The sequence below is a fragment of the Melanerpes formicivorus genome, unplaced genomic scaffold (assembly GCF_026170545.1).
Source record: "Melanerpes formicivorus ecotype bairdi unplaced genomic scaffold, bMelFor1.0.p_v2 SCAF_51, whole genome shotgun sequence".
Lineage (NCBI taxonomy): Eukaryota > Metazoa > Chordata > Aves > Piciformes > Picidae > Melanerpes > Melanerpes formicivorus.
The window spans coordinates 1156286-1172197 of record NW_027142403.1 but is presented as its reverse complement, the minus strand read 5'-3'; the positions used below and the strand labels follow the sequence as shown (position 1 = coordinate 1172197).

The 15912-nt window shown below is 45.9% G+C and overlaps 1 protein-coding gene across 2 annotated transcripts in view; it reads right to left on the bottom strand.

The window, feature by feature from the left end:
- The window catches only part of LSAMP (limbic system associated membrane protein), a 392022-nt gene that overhangs the window by 28560 nt on the left and 347550 nt on the right, over positions 1-15912 (bottom strand). For both annotated transcript variants that reach the window (XM_068160584.1, XM_068160585.1), the window contains exons 4-6: positions 10951-11085; positions 5274-5394; positions 3590-3738 (exon numbers count right to left, since the gene is read on the bottom strand). In XM_068160584.1, coding sequence (XP_068016685.1) covers positions 3590-3738; positions 5274-5394; positions 10951-11085 — 405 coding nt within the window. The remainder of the gene's footprint in view (positions 1-3589; positions 3739-5273; positions 5395-10950; positions 11086-15912) is intronic.

The following is a 15912-nucleotide window of genomic DNA, read 5'->3' as shown; positions in this document are numbered from 1 at the left end:
GCTTTCTCTATCTTTATCTTTATGAGGCAGGATTCTCTTCACTCATTTCCCCCTTGATTTCTTAGCCTCAGAAATACCACCTGTACTTTGCCTGAACTTGTTTTTTTTTTTGCCTCCCTCCCCCCTTCTCTTTTCCACACTAACTACAATGAGAGCAGGGATTTCACTTGCAGCCCGCAAAGCCAATCAGATCCTGGGCTGTATCAGGAGAAGTGTGGCTAGCAGGTCGAGGGAGGTGATCCTCCCCCTCTACTCAGCTCTGGTGAGACCCCACCTGGAGTACTGTGTCCAGTTCTGGAGTCCCTATTGCAAGAGGGATGTGGAGGTGCTGGAATGTGTCCAGAGAAGGGCCACAAGGATGATCAGAGGGCTGGAGCACCTCTCCTATGAGGACAGACTGAAGGAGTTGGGGCTGTTCAGTCTGCAGAAGAGAAGGCTCCGAGGTGACCTAATTGTGGCCTTCCAGTATCTGAAGGGGGCCTACAGGAAGGCTGGGGAAGGATTTCTCAGGATCTCAGGTAGTGATAGGACTAGGGGGAATGGAATGAAGCTGGAGGTGGGGAGATTCAGGCTAGATGTGAGGAGGAGGTTGTTCACCATGAGAGTGGTGAAACTCTGGAATGTGTTGGTCGAGGCCCCATCCCTGGAGATGTTTAAGAGCAGGCTGGATGAGGCTCTGGGCAGCCTGATGTAGTGTGGGGTGTCCCTGCCCATGGCAGGGGGGTTGGAACTAGATGATCCTTGTGGTCCTTTCCAACCCTGAATGATACTATGATACTATGATACTATGATACATGAAGCATTTGCCCGCTGAAGGGGCAGGGATTAAACAAGCAACAACAATAAAAGTTAGAAACAGCCCACTGAAAATCATCCCATCTCTCTCAGCTCCTGCACTGCCATTTGTCTGGCTCTTGTGATGCTCTCTAGCGTTTTCCAGCATAAACAGGCTTTGAATGTCTGAGGTAACAACTATAAACAAAATTCAGCAACTTGAAAGAACTAAAGTTTGGTTCATACACATCAAAAGGAGGCTAAAATAGGACCCTTGCTGTTGCAAGTCATTCTTAATAGTTGCCACATTTCCTTCTGTGATAGTTACAGGCAGTTTTGCAGGATCTCTCCGGGTCTCTTACAGGTTCTGCCACTCATTTGACGACCGTGGGTAAAGCAGTTCTTCACTCTGTACCTTAGCTGCCTGCTGCAAAGTGGTGCTAATAACATTCACCAGTTTCTAAATAACTTGTGATGTTAAAATATTCATTGCCAGCAACTCCTTTGAGATCCTTTGAGGTGAAGTTCTGAAGTCATGCAAAATGCTTTTCTGGCAAAACCACCCCTCCCTCCTTCCCCGCTCCCCATCCCCCCCACCAACCCTAAGCTAAAATCACGTCCCTGTACAGATATTATTATTATTGAGTTCCATCTTCTGTTTTGTTTCTGTGCTGCATCTCAGCTCATCTGTGTAACAGGAACCAACAGAGAGGGCCAAATTTAGAATTGAGCCACAAAGAATGGGAGTCTAAACTTAGCTTTATATTAATATCAGCAAGAAGCAATCTGGAGTATTTGAAAATGATGTTCCAGATTGCTGCCTGAGGATCTTATTTGAATCTCGCTCATGACGGTCACAAGACCCAGCGTGAAAAGACTCTCAAAGTAGGAACCTGCTTTGCATGCTGCAGTGCTACAGGAAATCAAATATGTGTTCTTTTGTGCTAATATCTGCTCTTCAGAGAAAAAAATATGGCCACAGAGGACACCCAAACTTTGCAAGAAAATCCAAAGCACCTTGAAGTGAATCCAGAGGTGGCAAATAAAGGATCCCAATTAATTTATCTTTATGCCCCCTATCTGTTTAAAATGAACCAAAGCAAAACATTGTTTTTAGAATAGAATAGAGAGAAGAGAAGAGAAGAGAAGAGAAGAGAAGAGAAGAGAAGAGAAGAGAAGAGAAGAGAAGAGAAGAGAAGAGAAGAGAAGAGAAGAGAAGAGAAGAGAAGAGAAGAGAAGAGAAGAGAAGAGAAGAGACGAGACGAGACGAGACGAGACCAGGTTGGAAGAGACCTTCAAGATCATCGTGTCCAACCTATCATCCAACGCCACCCAACCAACTAAACCATGGCACCAAGCACACTATGAAGACTCCTCCTGAACACCTTCAATGATGACGACTCCACCACCTCCCCAGGCAGCCCATTCCAATGGGCAATCACTCTCTCTGTGTAAAACTTCCTCCTAACCTCCAGCCTAAACCTCCCCTGGTGCAGCCTGAGACTGTGTCCTCTTGTACTGCTCACACACAGCAGAAACTAAACTGAGTCTCATACTAAGACTGCTTTGCACAGCTCATCTTTTCTCCATTCAAAAGGGCATGCAGGTCATGGCCTGAGTGGCTTAATTAAATCTGGGACTCTCCAGAGGAATACAGCCCTAAGTCACTTTTGTGTCTATGTGTCCATTCCTGCTGTCCATCCTGCTGCACTCGGTTTCTGGTGGCAATAACAATGTGTGGTCCAAGTTGAGCCCAAGTTGGACCTGGAATCAGGTCCATCATGGTTGGACGCAATGATCTTGAAGGTCTCTTCCAACCTGGTCTATCCTATTCTATCCTATCCTATCCTATCCTATTCTATTCTATTCTATTCTATTCTATTCTATTCTATTCTATTCTATTCTATTCTATTCTGTTCTGTTCTGTTCTGTTCTGTTCTGTTCTGTTCTGTTCGTTCTGTTCTGTTCTGCTCTGTTCTATCCTATCCTATTCTGCTCTATCCTATCCTATCCTATCCTATCCTATCCTATCCTATCCTATCCTATCCTATCCTATCCTATCCTATCCTATCCTATCAACTGCACTTTGAATACACCACAGTTTCTTCGTGTACATGGGTGGTGGGTGAGGGATTCTCTTTAAGGTCAGGCTTGAATCAGCTGCAAAATTCCCAACCAGCAGGTTACCTCTGCTCTAGGAGTTTGTCTAGTCCCAGCTTCTGTCTGTTTACACTTGCTATGACAATAATTGAAATGTAGCAGAATGAGATCCAAGGACTTTTATTCCATATTTCATCTGCTGATTATGTTCCCTATGGTGTGCCCCTTTAAGTCATTCTGTCTTTCCCCCACTTCTTTCCCCTCCATTTTCAAACTAATTTCCCTTTTCTTGACTCTCCTGTTCTCCTCAGGCTCTGTGGCTCGTTCTTTCCATCTCTCTGAATTACTTGTCATTTCTCAACTGTCACAGACCCTCTGAGCCCTGGCCTTCTGTCTCTGTATTACAGGGGCTGTCATTCTAAAGGGGTTTTTGTTTCCAGCTTTAAAACAAACGTGGTTTTATTATTTTAACAAAATCCGACTTCATGGCAGGAAGTCAATCAAAGGGCTTGACTGAAAACCTTTACATTTGGCTGTGTTTATGTTTCATGACAAGTATGACCATATAGGTGTCCAAAGCAGAGCACTGAAAGCCAGCTGGAAGTTTGCAGGGTTTGAAGATGGCATGTGGATGCTTTCCCATGTTTGGGCCACTATGTGCTTCCTACATAGGCTGATCTATGTGAGAGCACTCTTCACCCTCTCCAATACTTACTGTAAAGGTATAGGCTGGCATTTGTGACTCCCAGCTTGTTGGCAGCCACACAGGTGTAGTTCCCATAGTGTTCCTCAGTGACATTGGCCACCATCAGCAGAGACTGGCTCCCCGTGCTCTTTATCTCCAGACCATTGGCGCTGTTTATCCTGTGAAGACAGAAGAGGTGCAGTGACAGCTGTGAACTGGGGAGGAAGTCACTGCCTGCTAGTGCAGGGCAATTCAACCCAGCTTGCAGGTGAAGATGGAGAGAGGAAAGAAGGAGACTTGAGAAAAAAGAGACTAAAGAAGGCATTGTGGAAAGTAGAAGGAGGGAATCAAAGGAAGGAGTGCAGTGGAGTGAAATGCTACTGATAAAGCAGTGGTGAAGCACGAAGAGAAAGGGAGGAAGCCTTTACACAGCACCAACTTATGCTTGGAAATGACCACAAGATGGCCAGCTGAGAGCTAGTCTCTGCCTAGCAAAAGGTTATTAGTGAAGCACACCAATTCCTGCGTTCCAATATGCCAAAGCTGAGTCACTTCTGAGCCAGTGCTTAAAAATGAGGATAATAACACAACCTTTTTAATGTCAGGTCACTGCTCAGGTATTAAACACAATGTGCCCTTGTGGCCAAGAGGGCAAATGGGATCCTGGGGTGCATTAAGAAGAGCGTGTCCAGCAGATTGAGGGAGATTCCTCTCCCCCTCTACTCTGCCCTAGTCAGACCTCACCTGTAATACTGAGGCCAGTTCTGGGCTCCCCAGATCGAGAGGCACAGAGATCTACTTGAGAGAGTCTAATGGAAGGCTACAGAGATGATTAAGGGACTGGAGCACTGCCTTATGAGGAGAGGCTGAGAGCCCTGGGGCTTTTTAGTCTGGAGAGAAGACTGAGAAGGCATTTAATAAATGTTTATAAATACCCGAGGGTTGGGTGTCAAGAGGGAGGGGACAGGCTCTGCTCAGTTGCACCCTGTGATAGGACAAGGGACAATGGACATAAACTATGGCACAGGATGTTCCACCTCGACATGAGGAGGAACTTCTTTACTGTGAGGGTCTTGGTACACTGGGACAGGCTCCCCAGAGAGGTTGTAGAGTCTTCTTCTCTGGAGACTTTGAAGACCCATCTGGATGCATTCAGGTGCAACCTGTGCTAGAGTCCATGGTCCTGCTCTGGCAGAGGGGTTGGACTCAATGATCTCCAGAGGTCCTTTCCCTAGCATTCTGTGATCCTGTGATCCCTTTCCTCTTCTCATTTATTCTCATGTGCAAATCTGGGTGGCTCAGGTCACACAGATTGGGGAATCTTACACCTCAGCAGCTCCTTCTTCTAGATGAAGGCATCAAGACTAGCATTACCTACTTGGAGACTAAAACTGACCATTTGTTTTGTCTGCCATAGGCTATTTAATGCATGAACAATGTCAGGAAGAAAACACTATTGATGTTTTAATTGTATATTGGCCCATAATTGACTTGAAGTCAAGAGCTCTATCCTTTGCACTTCCTTCAGCATGCCCAGTGCAGAAAGGGTTTGCTTCCTCCAGCCCTGCCTACCTTGGCTCTGCTGCCAAGTAAGATGGAACCATGATTTGTGAGGAGTAATTTGCTTGAGGAGAAGAGTTGGGGGAGGATGATAGGATCCTCCATTGAGTGGAGTGAAAAGGAGAGAAGAGAAGCAACAAGCTAAAGATCTTACCTGGTATCATCTCTGTACCACTCGAAATCAGGCGTGGGCACTGCTGATGCCTCGCACCGGAGTAAGGCTTGTCGTCCTGTGGCCGCTTCATTGCTCTTGGACTCTGTGATGGTGGGAGGGTCTGCAGGAAGGAAATATATGGTCACTTGACATGCTTCCAGGTGGAATGAAACAGCAAAATTATCTCAGCCTGGCTTTCTCATGCGACCTGTACTGGCCAGTGGAAGGCCACGGCTGCTGTTTGCTGTGGCTTAAGCTTCCCCCTGCTCCTCTAGAGAATACCTGGTCTTTGAACTCTCCATCATACGCTGTATTAGCATCACTCTGCACACATGCTTCTGTTCAACATCACTGAATAAAGTTCTGTCATAAATGCATAGGCATACACAGGCAGTTAAGGTTAATGATGGACTTTTGTAATTTCTGAATATTTACCTGTGGGTCTCTAGTTCACATGGGCTCATCAGAGAGAAGAAGATGAGAGAAAGACTACATCAAGGGTAAAGGAAGACAGCAAAAGGAGTAAAGTAGGAATTTAACACTAGCATGAAAATTATGCTTTGTACAAGCTCTGCACCTAATGTCAAATATGTAATAAAAAAGGAAAGGACTGAGGCAACTCATATGAGACAAAAATACATTAATGGCTTGAAAGGTAAGAGCTTTAGCAGGGGCTGTGGGTGCAGCTTCAAGAACCAGATCACTTGCTGAGACACTTCCCTTAGCTATCTAAGGTCACAAATCTTGCCAAACCTTCCTGGACATCATGCTTTGTCACAGGCTCCAAGAGGGCTCGGTCACCGTTGCTCTGTGTGCCGCTTGCCCTCAGCCCGTTATGGTGCCCCCACTTCTGCTTACTCTGAAGCCTGAAAGTTATGTCACAGGCAAACAAAAACTTGGGAGACATAATGATGTGCTCAGCTGGAACCAGGTCTCAGTGCTGGCTGAGTGCCAGGTAGGGTAAGGCACCAGCATCTTCAATCCCAGCATCTTCAATCCCAGCCCCACGTTCAAAATGTTTCACAAGGAGCTTTCTCTGTTAAAAAGCAGAATTATTTCCACTTGACTGCTGAGATGCATCAGGGAGTAAGTGCCTTGTCTCTCACCACTAATACTTGCATACCCTGAGATTACAGGGCTGCAACTCAGACATCTGCTTTGCTGAGATTCAAGTTACCACTGTGTGTAAGAGTACAGCTCCACCATATGTATCCATCCCAGCAGCGAGAAGCCAAAAAAAAAACCACCCCCACAAACAACAACAAAACAAAACCCAACAAAATAAAAAGGCATCAAAATGGATTGTGTCATTCAAAGAGAAAAAATGAATCTAATTCCATCTGGAAAATGGATGGGAAGAAGTTTGTTTGTGAACACATTAGCCATCTCGGTATGATCCCTTTCCTGACCTTAATTAGGATTTCATGCAGGGCTTTAGGGATATTGCAGTGCACCCTCTCACATCATCAATATTAATAAGTGTACACAAATAGGAGCCTACATCCAAAGGCTGTGGGTTCATGTAAATATTTTCATTTGGAGAGGAGGAGGGCTAATAAAAGGATTGTGAAGGTGATTTTTCAAGCGTCCTCCTTCTTCTTTTTGTGTTTAGTTGGAGCAGTATATCTTCTTGTCGTTTGGAGCAAGACAAACCTTTTCCATTTCACTGACTCCAGCAGAAGAGGTGAGTCACAAAATGAACACCTTTCCATGGCCCTAGAAAAGGACCCAGGAAGGTTGTGTTCCTTGGGCTGCTGCCAGGGAGCCCAGCCCCTTGCTCTGAGCAGTCTCTGCCTTAGCCACCCTCCTCAGCTTTTGAAAGTACAGAGCCCGGACAGCTGGACAGGCTGTACCTCAGCCAGCACTGCTTTTGCTACAGCACTGCTGGCACTGGGGCTGCCTGCTCGGCAAAGGGCAGTCTGCTTGCTGCAGTGCTCTCCCAGGAGAAACCAGCTGACTGGAGTCAGAAAGCAGCCACTCTGTGTTTAGCTGTTTGCTGCTGGGGAAGCCAGGAGTGGTTTACCTTTAGCTGTTCTCCCCCACAACCTCTTCTCAAGGCCTCAGTTTCCCTGTCTGTGCTGTGCAAGGGCCATTACTCCAGAAGCCTGAAGGTGGTAGTGTGAGACCAAAGCAAAGCAAGGACGCTCTCTCCTGCAGTCTGGGCTGACAAGCTATATGCTTCACAGGCCAGTGGAGTGCAAGAGATGGCCAGGAAGCTCCTAAGGTTGGGCAGGCTCCATTTTTCAAACTTACTGTAGTTTTTTCCACTTTCTGCTGCTTGTGATGTAGTTTAAGGAAGCCAGAGGAGAAGAGATGTATGCAAATATCTAGTTTTCATCCCTCAAACAGGACTGATTTGTTTCCTGTGCATGGCCCCCATAGAATCATAGAATTGTTTAGACTGGAAAAGACCTTTAAGCCAAGTCTGCTGGTAAATCATATCAAAGTGAAACCTTGAATTCTCTGCAGAGTGTCTACTGCAAAGTAACAGAATGAAATCAGAAAGAGAAAATATTTAGGCTCTGTATCAGGAGGAAATTCTTCACCATGAGAGTGGTGAAGCCCTGGAATGAGTTGTCCAGGGAGGTGGTTGGGGCCCTGTCCCTGGAGGTGTTTAAGAGCAGGCTGGATGAGGGTCTGGTCTCAGGTAGTGATAGGACTAGGGGGAATGGAATGAAGCTGGAGGTGGGGAGATTCAGGCTGGATGTGAGGAGGAGGTTCTTCACCATGAGAGTGGTGAAACCCTGGAATGGGTTGTCCAGGGAGGTGGTCGAGGCCCCATCCCTGGAGGTGTTTAAGCCCAGGCTGGATGAGGCTGTGGCCAGGCTGATCTAGTGTGAGGTGTCCCTGCTCATGGCAGGGGAGTTGGAACTAGATGATCCTTGTGGTCCCTTCCAACCCTGACTCATACTACTACGATACTACTATAAGAACCAACCAGCCAACCAACCCCCACCACCTTCCTGGCAGAGAAATAACTTCTATTAATAAGTTTTGGAGAAGCAGGACAGGCTTCTGATGAAGGCATTCGTGACCTCTTCAAATTTTTTTCCCCTCTATTTTGAAATGAAAGACCTTTCCTGAAGGAGTTTTTAAGTTGCTTACATTATGATGTTAGGCCACATAATAATATCACAGCACTCTAACCACGTTGCATTTTTGTACATTCCAAGAGCAAAAAATGTTTAAGGTCTTGCTGTAGCGTAGTTGTTATGGGTTTGAAACTAAGTCAAGATCAAACATTCTGACTTTATATACAAACAATCTGTTTCAGCCATGTTACAAGCATCATTAAAATTATGTTTCCTGTAAACATTTGAAAATATTAATTGGTTCTTATGAAATGTCTTGGGTTTATAAACTCAGCTGGTTTTGACAGGAATAAACCTCCAACAGTTTTAGTACAGAAAATCTGCTGCTACAGTTTCACAGCAATACCAGATTTGGCCCATGGAGCAGCTGGTGTTAAACCACTGCCACCCAGTTTCAAAGGGAACCATAAAAATCTCTGTGGCTTCTGCAAATGCTGCAGGGAGCCTACAACCTTGACTCCTAAGCATGACAGACAAGCTGATTTGATGTGATGGCCCAAAGGGAAAGGAAGAGACAAAGAGTAAGAATGGTATTAAAAGGTGCTAAAATCACCTGCAGGGGCAAATGAGCCTGGGATGTATCATAATATCATTCAGGGTTAGAAGGGACCACAAGGATCATCTAGTTCCAACCCCACTGCCATGGGCAGGGACACCCCACACTAGATCAGGCTGGCCAGAGCCTCATCCAGCCTGGTCTTAAACACCTCCAGGGACAGGGCCTCGACCACCTCCCTGGACAACCCATTCCAGGGCTTCACCAGTCTCATGGTGAAGAACCTCCTCCTCACATCTAGCCTGAATCTCCCCACCTCCAGCTTCATTCCATTCCCCCTAGTCCTATCACTACCTGAAATCCTGAGAAGTCCTTCCCCAGCCTTCCTGTAGCCCCCTTCAGATACTGGAAGGCCACAATTAGGTCACCTGGGAGCCTTCTCTTCTGCAGACTGAACAGCCCCAACTCCTTCAGTCTGTCCTCATAGGAGAGGTGCTCCAGCCCTCTGACCATCCTTGTGCTGAAACACTTCCTGTCATCAGCTCCCTGCCCTAACCTACACCCTGAGAGTGCTACCTGTGAGTCAGGGCAATGCATATGCACCCTGAAACATCTCTGTAACCATCTCCAGCTTCAGCTTAAATTAATATTCTGGTGTGTAAACTGAAGAAGATCAAGAGAGGATATACTTCCCATTCATCTATCCCTGCTGTGTGAAAGTATTAGCCACCAAGCATGGAAACAGAGCAGGTAGATAAGGATATTCACTTTAAATCACCCCAGTGCCAAGTATGAGGCATAAAAATATTGACGTGGACACACACGTAGGATTATAACAGTAACAGCAGTCTATAATACCTTGTGTCACTGTGAGACGAGCATGCCAGCAAAATGAGGTGGATTACATGTGGGCAATGGGATCCATGCCCCAGTCACACAAGTGTGGGTGTAAGACGCACAGAGCTAACTGTGCCTCTCAGTGTCTTTAGGTGATTCCATTGAAAAACTGTGTCCCTCAGTGAGAAGTACACTTGACCATACAGCCAAACTCCTTTCTGTATTGCACTGGTGTGCAGGGGTTCTCTTAGAGAGGGCTTTATACTAACAACCTAAAATCAGCATAGAAGTCAAATTTTTGCACCCTGTCATTAACACGTCTCTACTGCACATCCCTCAGGCCCCTGGGCTGTGATACCTATATAGGCACTGCTGAGATGCCTATGGGTGCAGGCAGGCATGTGTTTGCTCTGAGCCAGATGAACCCTCTCTTATCTCTCCTTGCTGAAGCTTCTCTTCATGATACTGTTCTCCCGAATATCAATGAATGAAAACAAAGCATCATCAGCATTTCTGAGGGGGTGACAGGGGCACCTCAAAGCTCCTCTCTTTTTACCCCGGTCTCTCTTTTTCTTTCTTTCCTTATATATTACTTCATTTAAAGCACAAACTATGCTCTATGTCTGATTGCAGATGGTTTCCACAACTTTCTCAACCTCTACTACATAACACAACACAGCACAACACAACACAACACAACACAGAACAACACAACACAGCACAGCATAACATAACATAACATAACATAACATAACATAACATAACATAACATAACATAACATAACATAACATAACATAACATAGCATAGCATAACATGACATAACATAATCACAGAACCACCAAGGTTGGAAGAGACCTCAGAAGATCATCAAGTCCAACCTGTCACCACAGACCTCATGACTAAACCATGGCACCAAGTGCCACGTCCAATCCCCTCTTGCACACCTCCAGGGATGGTGACTCCACCACCTCCCTGGGCAGCACATTCCAGTGGCTAATGACTCTTTCAGTGAACATAATATAACATAAGGTCTTGGGTGACAGGTTGGACTTGATGATCTTTGAGGTCTTTTTCAATCTTATTGATTCTATGATTCTATGATAACGTAACGTAACGTAATGTAATGTAATGTAATGTAACATAACGTAACATAACTCAAATCCAGAAAGCCATTTCTGTTTATTCTAAAGTCCCCACTGCCCATGGGCAGAGTTCTCCCTGTTGACTTGCTCCAGTTGTGATGTACTCACAGTTCACAGTGACTCGGACTTGCTTGACATCTGCTGAAGCAACCTCGTTGGCAGCTTTGCATTCGTACTTGCCCGATTGCTCTCGCGTGATCCCTAGGATCTCCAGATACTCTTCCTCACCTTCGAATTCTCTGCCTGGCAGGACAGAAAAATACAGATGGTGGCTTTGTTAGTCATTCAGATTTGGGAACTGTTCTGCTTAATTGCTATGAAGGAACAATCACAAGAGGGATCCTGCAAATAACAGTCATGAGTGATTTTAAAGTTATTTCAGGAGCCATATCAGCAAGAGACTATCATTTTAGCAAGTTATGGAAAACCTGGGCTCTGAAACTCTGGAAAGAAGCATTCAAGTGGTACCAAAGTGTTGTATCTCACAGGCTGTCCAGGCCAAGCAGCAAAATCGCCACCATGTGAAACCAGTGTAATGGCTGAGTACCAGGTGAGGTTAGAATACACAGAATAAACCAGGTTGGAAGAGACCTTCAAGATCATCGTGTCCAACCCATCAACCAATCCAACCCGCCTAAAGAACTAAACCATGGCACCAAGCACCCCATCAAGTCTCCTCCTGAAGACCTCCAATGATGGTGACTCCACCACCTCCCCGGGCAGCCCATTCCAATGGACAATCACTCTTTCTGTATAGAACTTCTTCCTAACATCCAACTTAAACCTCCCCTGGCACAGCCTGAGACTGTGTCCTTTAGTTTGGCTGATGGGCTGGTTCATGGGCTAGCGGGGTCCTCACATGTGATGGTGTATTGTCAGCATCCTTTTCTCCACTGTGAAACGGTGAAAAATGCCTTTCTGTCTCTCAGAGCAACCACCACCCTGAAGTGCCATTGATTGGATCGAGCTACTGTTAAAACACGGCCAACCTGAGAGAAACAAAGTGTAATTTGATCCGCAGAGACCAATAATCATCATGAATCCCTGATCTGCTGCACACACCAAATGACAGATTTAAGCTGTGCTGCCTCGCTAACGCGGTTTTGAAGGCGGTGACTTGAGTGTCAGGGTTAAAACCAGGGGCAGGAATCAGGGGAGGTCTGTGGCCTTGCTTTTAATTCACTGTGTGACCTTGGGTGAGTCACTTCCCTTGCTCTCCCTCTGTGAACTGCAGCTAATAATCCCCCTCTGTCATTGTCTTGTGGTCAGAGAAGGGTGTTGAGGTTAACCCATGTAAAACACATTAGAATTGTTGGATGCAAGGTGCCAGGGAAGTGTGAAATATTAGGGTTTGTTTTAACTACCCTATTCCTTCAGAAAGCAAAGTAAGGCTCCTCCTGGAAAGAGTCTGAACCACTTTGGCAGCAGTGTGAAGGGAGATGCTTCCCTCCTCTGAGAAAGCTGCAGGCATTGGTCAGCAGGTGTGCAAAGCCAAAAGCCCCAGCTGCATACCTGTGTATGTAGGGAAAGCATACCCAAAACCCTCCAAGGCTAAAAGCCAGATTAAAACAAATAAACAAACAAGAGATCAGCCTTCAAGAGCTCCCATTCAGGTACCTCAGAAAGCAGTCAGATTTTCCAAAGCAGAATGGAATGGAATGGAATGGAATGGAATGGACTGGAATGGAATAGAATGGAATGGAATGGAATGGAATGGAATGGAATAGAATAGAATAGAATAGAATAGAATAGAATAGAATAGAATAGAATAGAATAGAATAGAATAGAATAGAAATAAACAGGTTGGAAAAGAACTTTGAGATAATTGAGTCCAACCTATCATCCAACACCATCTAATCAACTAAACCATGGCACCAAGCACCCCATCCAGTCTCTTCCTCCTAAACACCTCCTGTGATGGTGACTCCACCACCTCCCTGGGCTACTCAACATGTGCGCAGCGCTTCATGTAAGAGCTTAGAGTTGTTTGATGGGGTTCAGATAATGTCTGCAAGGATGGGGCTGTGTTCTTGCAAGGCTTGGTTCTGTGGCACTAGGTGAAAGCAATAAGTAAGTAAGCCCTACCACTAGAGCCAAACTTCCCATGGAGCCACCTGCAATCCCATCACACAGCCGCAGGGTTGCTGCAGCATGTTGGCCAAGGCAGGCTGGCCACACATGCTGGTGATGGCAGCTGCATGCATTTCCCTTCTGCATCAGAGACAGGGACTCCAGCAGTTTCAATACCTGCTCAGGTCTCTGTTCCTCACACGATTATTTTTGCCTTTTTTTTTTTTTTTTTCCCAGGCAATTTTCAGAACCATTCTAGGGGAAAACTACCCCCCATCACGGAGGCTCAGCATGAAAACAGCAGTGCACCTATTAAACCCATGCAAAGACACAGTTTCCCCTCTCTTTCAATGAGGCTAACCAGCAGTTCCTTTCCCAGCTCCCACCAGATGTTCAGGCGAGTGGAAATCTCATTGCTCTGTCAAAAACTTACGACCGCTTTGAAGCAGGGTTTTGCATCCTCTAACAGCCTGCTGAAGGGCTTTGCTACATGGCAGCAGTGTATTTTACAAGTAGGGAGGAAAAGTTGGCTCCTGCTGCCCACCCAGTGCACTGGGACATGGCTCTCAATCTTCTGCTGTGCACTGGGGCTGATTGCTACAGAGAGTCAGCGGAGAAGGAAGCAGGGCGGGATTTTCACAACCGCTTTTTAGCGATGCAACTCATGAATATGTTAGGGAATCTTAGCCCCTGTAGGACCAGAATTAGGTGAGTCATAGTGCTGGAGGGGACTTGTCACCATCGAGCCCGTTCCCTCACCTCAAGACAGGACATAAGGGTCATGTCAGGGAGACAGGCATCCTCTGCCCTCCAGTGGCAGAGACTGCAGCTGCTCCCGACATCTGTTCCCGTGCTTTGCTGTCCTTACCACTGCAGCAATTTCTCTGAAGTTTGACCTGAGTCTCCCTTGCTGCAATTTAAAGCTATTATTTTTGTCTTAGCCACTACAGACAAAAAGAACAAACCATTCCCTCCTTCTCTGCAATGGTCTTTTATCAACTTTTAAATCACTTACTTTCCTCCTTCAGTTGTCTTTTTTGGGGGGGGTTGGGAGGGTGTCTTTCAACCTTCCTCTGTAGGTGAGGCTTTCTTAAAGACCCTTGATCATTCTTTTCTTTGCTTTTAGACCTCGCTGAGAAGTTCACATTTCTCTGGAAGTGCAATAGCCTACACTGAACACAGCGTTTCAGATGGGGGTGTCACCGAGGCTGAACGCAGACGCAGGACGGCATCCCAGCTTCTGCGCAGCGCTGCTGTCTGTACAATACATTGTTCGTGGGTTTGCCATAGCTTGAGCAATCTTTGGTGGGAACTCTCTTAATTCCCAGATCTTCTCATCACATGCAAGCTACCTGCTAGCAATATTCTTTGAAAATCCCACCCCCCAATTTGAGCTGACAGCAAACACTCCCCTCCTTTCATAGCAGCACTCCCAGATGGCAGGTCAACCAGTTGACTGGAAAGTTAATCAGACGTTAGGGAAAGACTCACAGAGAAAAGGTTAAAATGTAATTTGCCTCTCCTTTGCAAATCATTTGCTCTGCAATTCTGCCTTGTTTATACACAGGGTTCATTCCAAGAGGGACTTGTTTCTCCTGCAATTTGCCCTTGTCACAAGACTGTCACCATAATGAAAAGAGGGTTGAGGGTGACTTAACCAGCTCTAATGGAGTGGCACCCTCATTAAGAGGGCTGTTAAGTCTGTCTGACAGAGAGCCACAGCAGTGTAGCTCCCAAGTATCCTAAAAAGGTACATACTTTCCTAAGGGAAGATGTTTTTCAGCATCTCCCCTGAATATATACATATCTAAAATATGTACCATGTCCCGAAGGAGAGTTTCACAGCTATGCATTATTCCCCCTGCCTTGGGAAGGATTCTTCCCAAGACATGATGAGCTGCTGATTTGCCCAGTGGAGCTCTCTGGGAACGAGTGAAAGGGAGGACTGCTGTTTTGAAGGTCACACCAAAGACATCAGTAGGCCTACTCAACTTCTGATTCCCCAGCTCCACAACACAGATAGGAATATAGAATAGAACAGAACAGAACAGAACAGAACAGAATAGAATAGAATAGAGTAGAGTAGAGTAGAGTAGAATAGAATAGAATAGAATAGAATAGAATAGAATAGAATAGAATAGAATAGAATAGAATAGAATAGAATAGAGTAAACCAGGTTGAAAGAGACCTTTGAAATCATTCAGTCCAACCTATCATCCAATACCACCTAATCAACTAAACCATGGCACCAAGTCTCATCAAGTCTCCTCCTAAACACCTCCAGTGATGGCAACTCCACCACCTCCCTGGGCAGCCCATTCAAATGGGCAATCACTCTCTCTATGAAGAATTTCTTCCCAACATCCAGCCTAAACCTCCCCTGACACAGCTTGAGACTGTGTCCTCTTGTTCTGGTGCTGGTTGCATGGGAGAAGAGACCAGCCCCCACCTGGCTACAACCTCCCTTCAGGTAGTTGTAGAGAGCAATAAGGTCTCCCCTGAGCCTCCTCTTCTCCAGGCTAAGCAACCCCAGCTCCCTCAGTCTCTTCTCCTAGGGCTTGTGCTCCAGACCCCAATTCAGGGAATGTTTCTGTGACAGTCTCTTGCTGAAATGGTGGTAGCCCTGTTCTGATCCCTGCATTGCTGAACTGTGTTTTTACCAAGTCAAACATGGGCATCAATATTTTGCTACCAGAACTTAGCTACTCTTGCTTGCAAGACAGCCCCTCTTGCTTGCAGCTCTGTCCCCTCTAAGAGTATGTTAACCATTTCTAACAAAAAGCTTTCACATAAAATCCAGGTGTTATAGTACAGATGAGGGAGAGGAAAGATGCATCATGGTGTGTTAGAAAAATGTCAGGTTGTGATATCTTGCACAGAGCTGTAGAGATGTTCTCACTAATTCACCTTGGCAGGCAGATTAGGTGAGTCGTATTAACTCTAACCTCTAAGGCAAAAGGGAGGGGGGGCCTCGGGGAAAGCATGAACAGAGCTTTATAC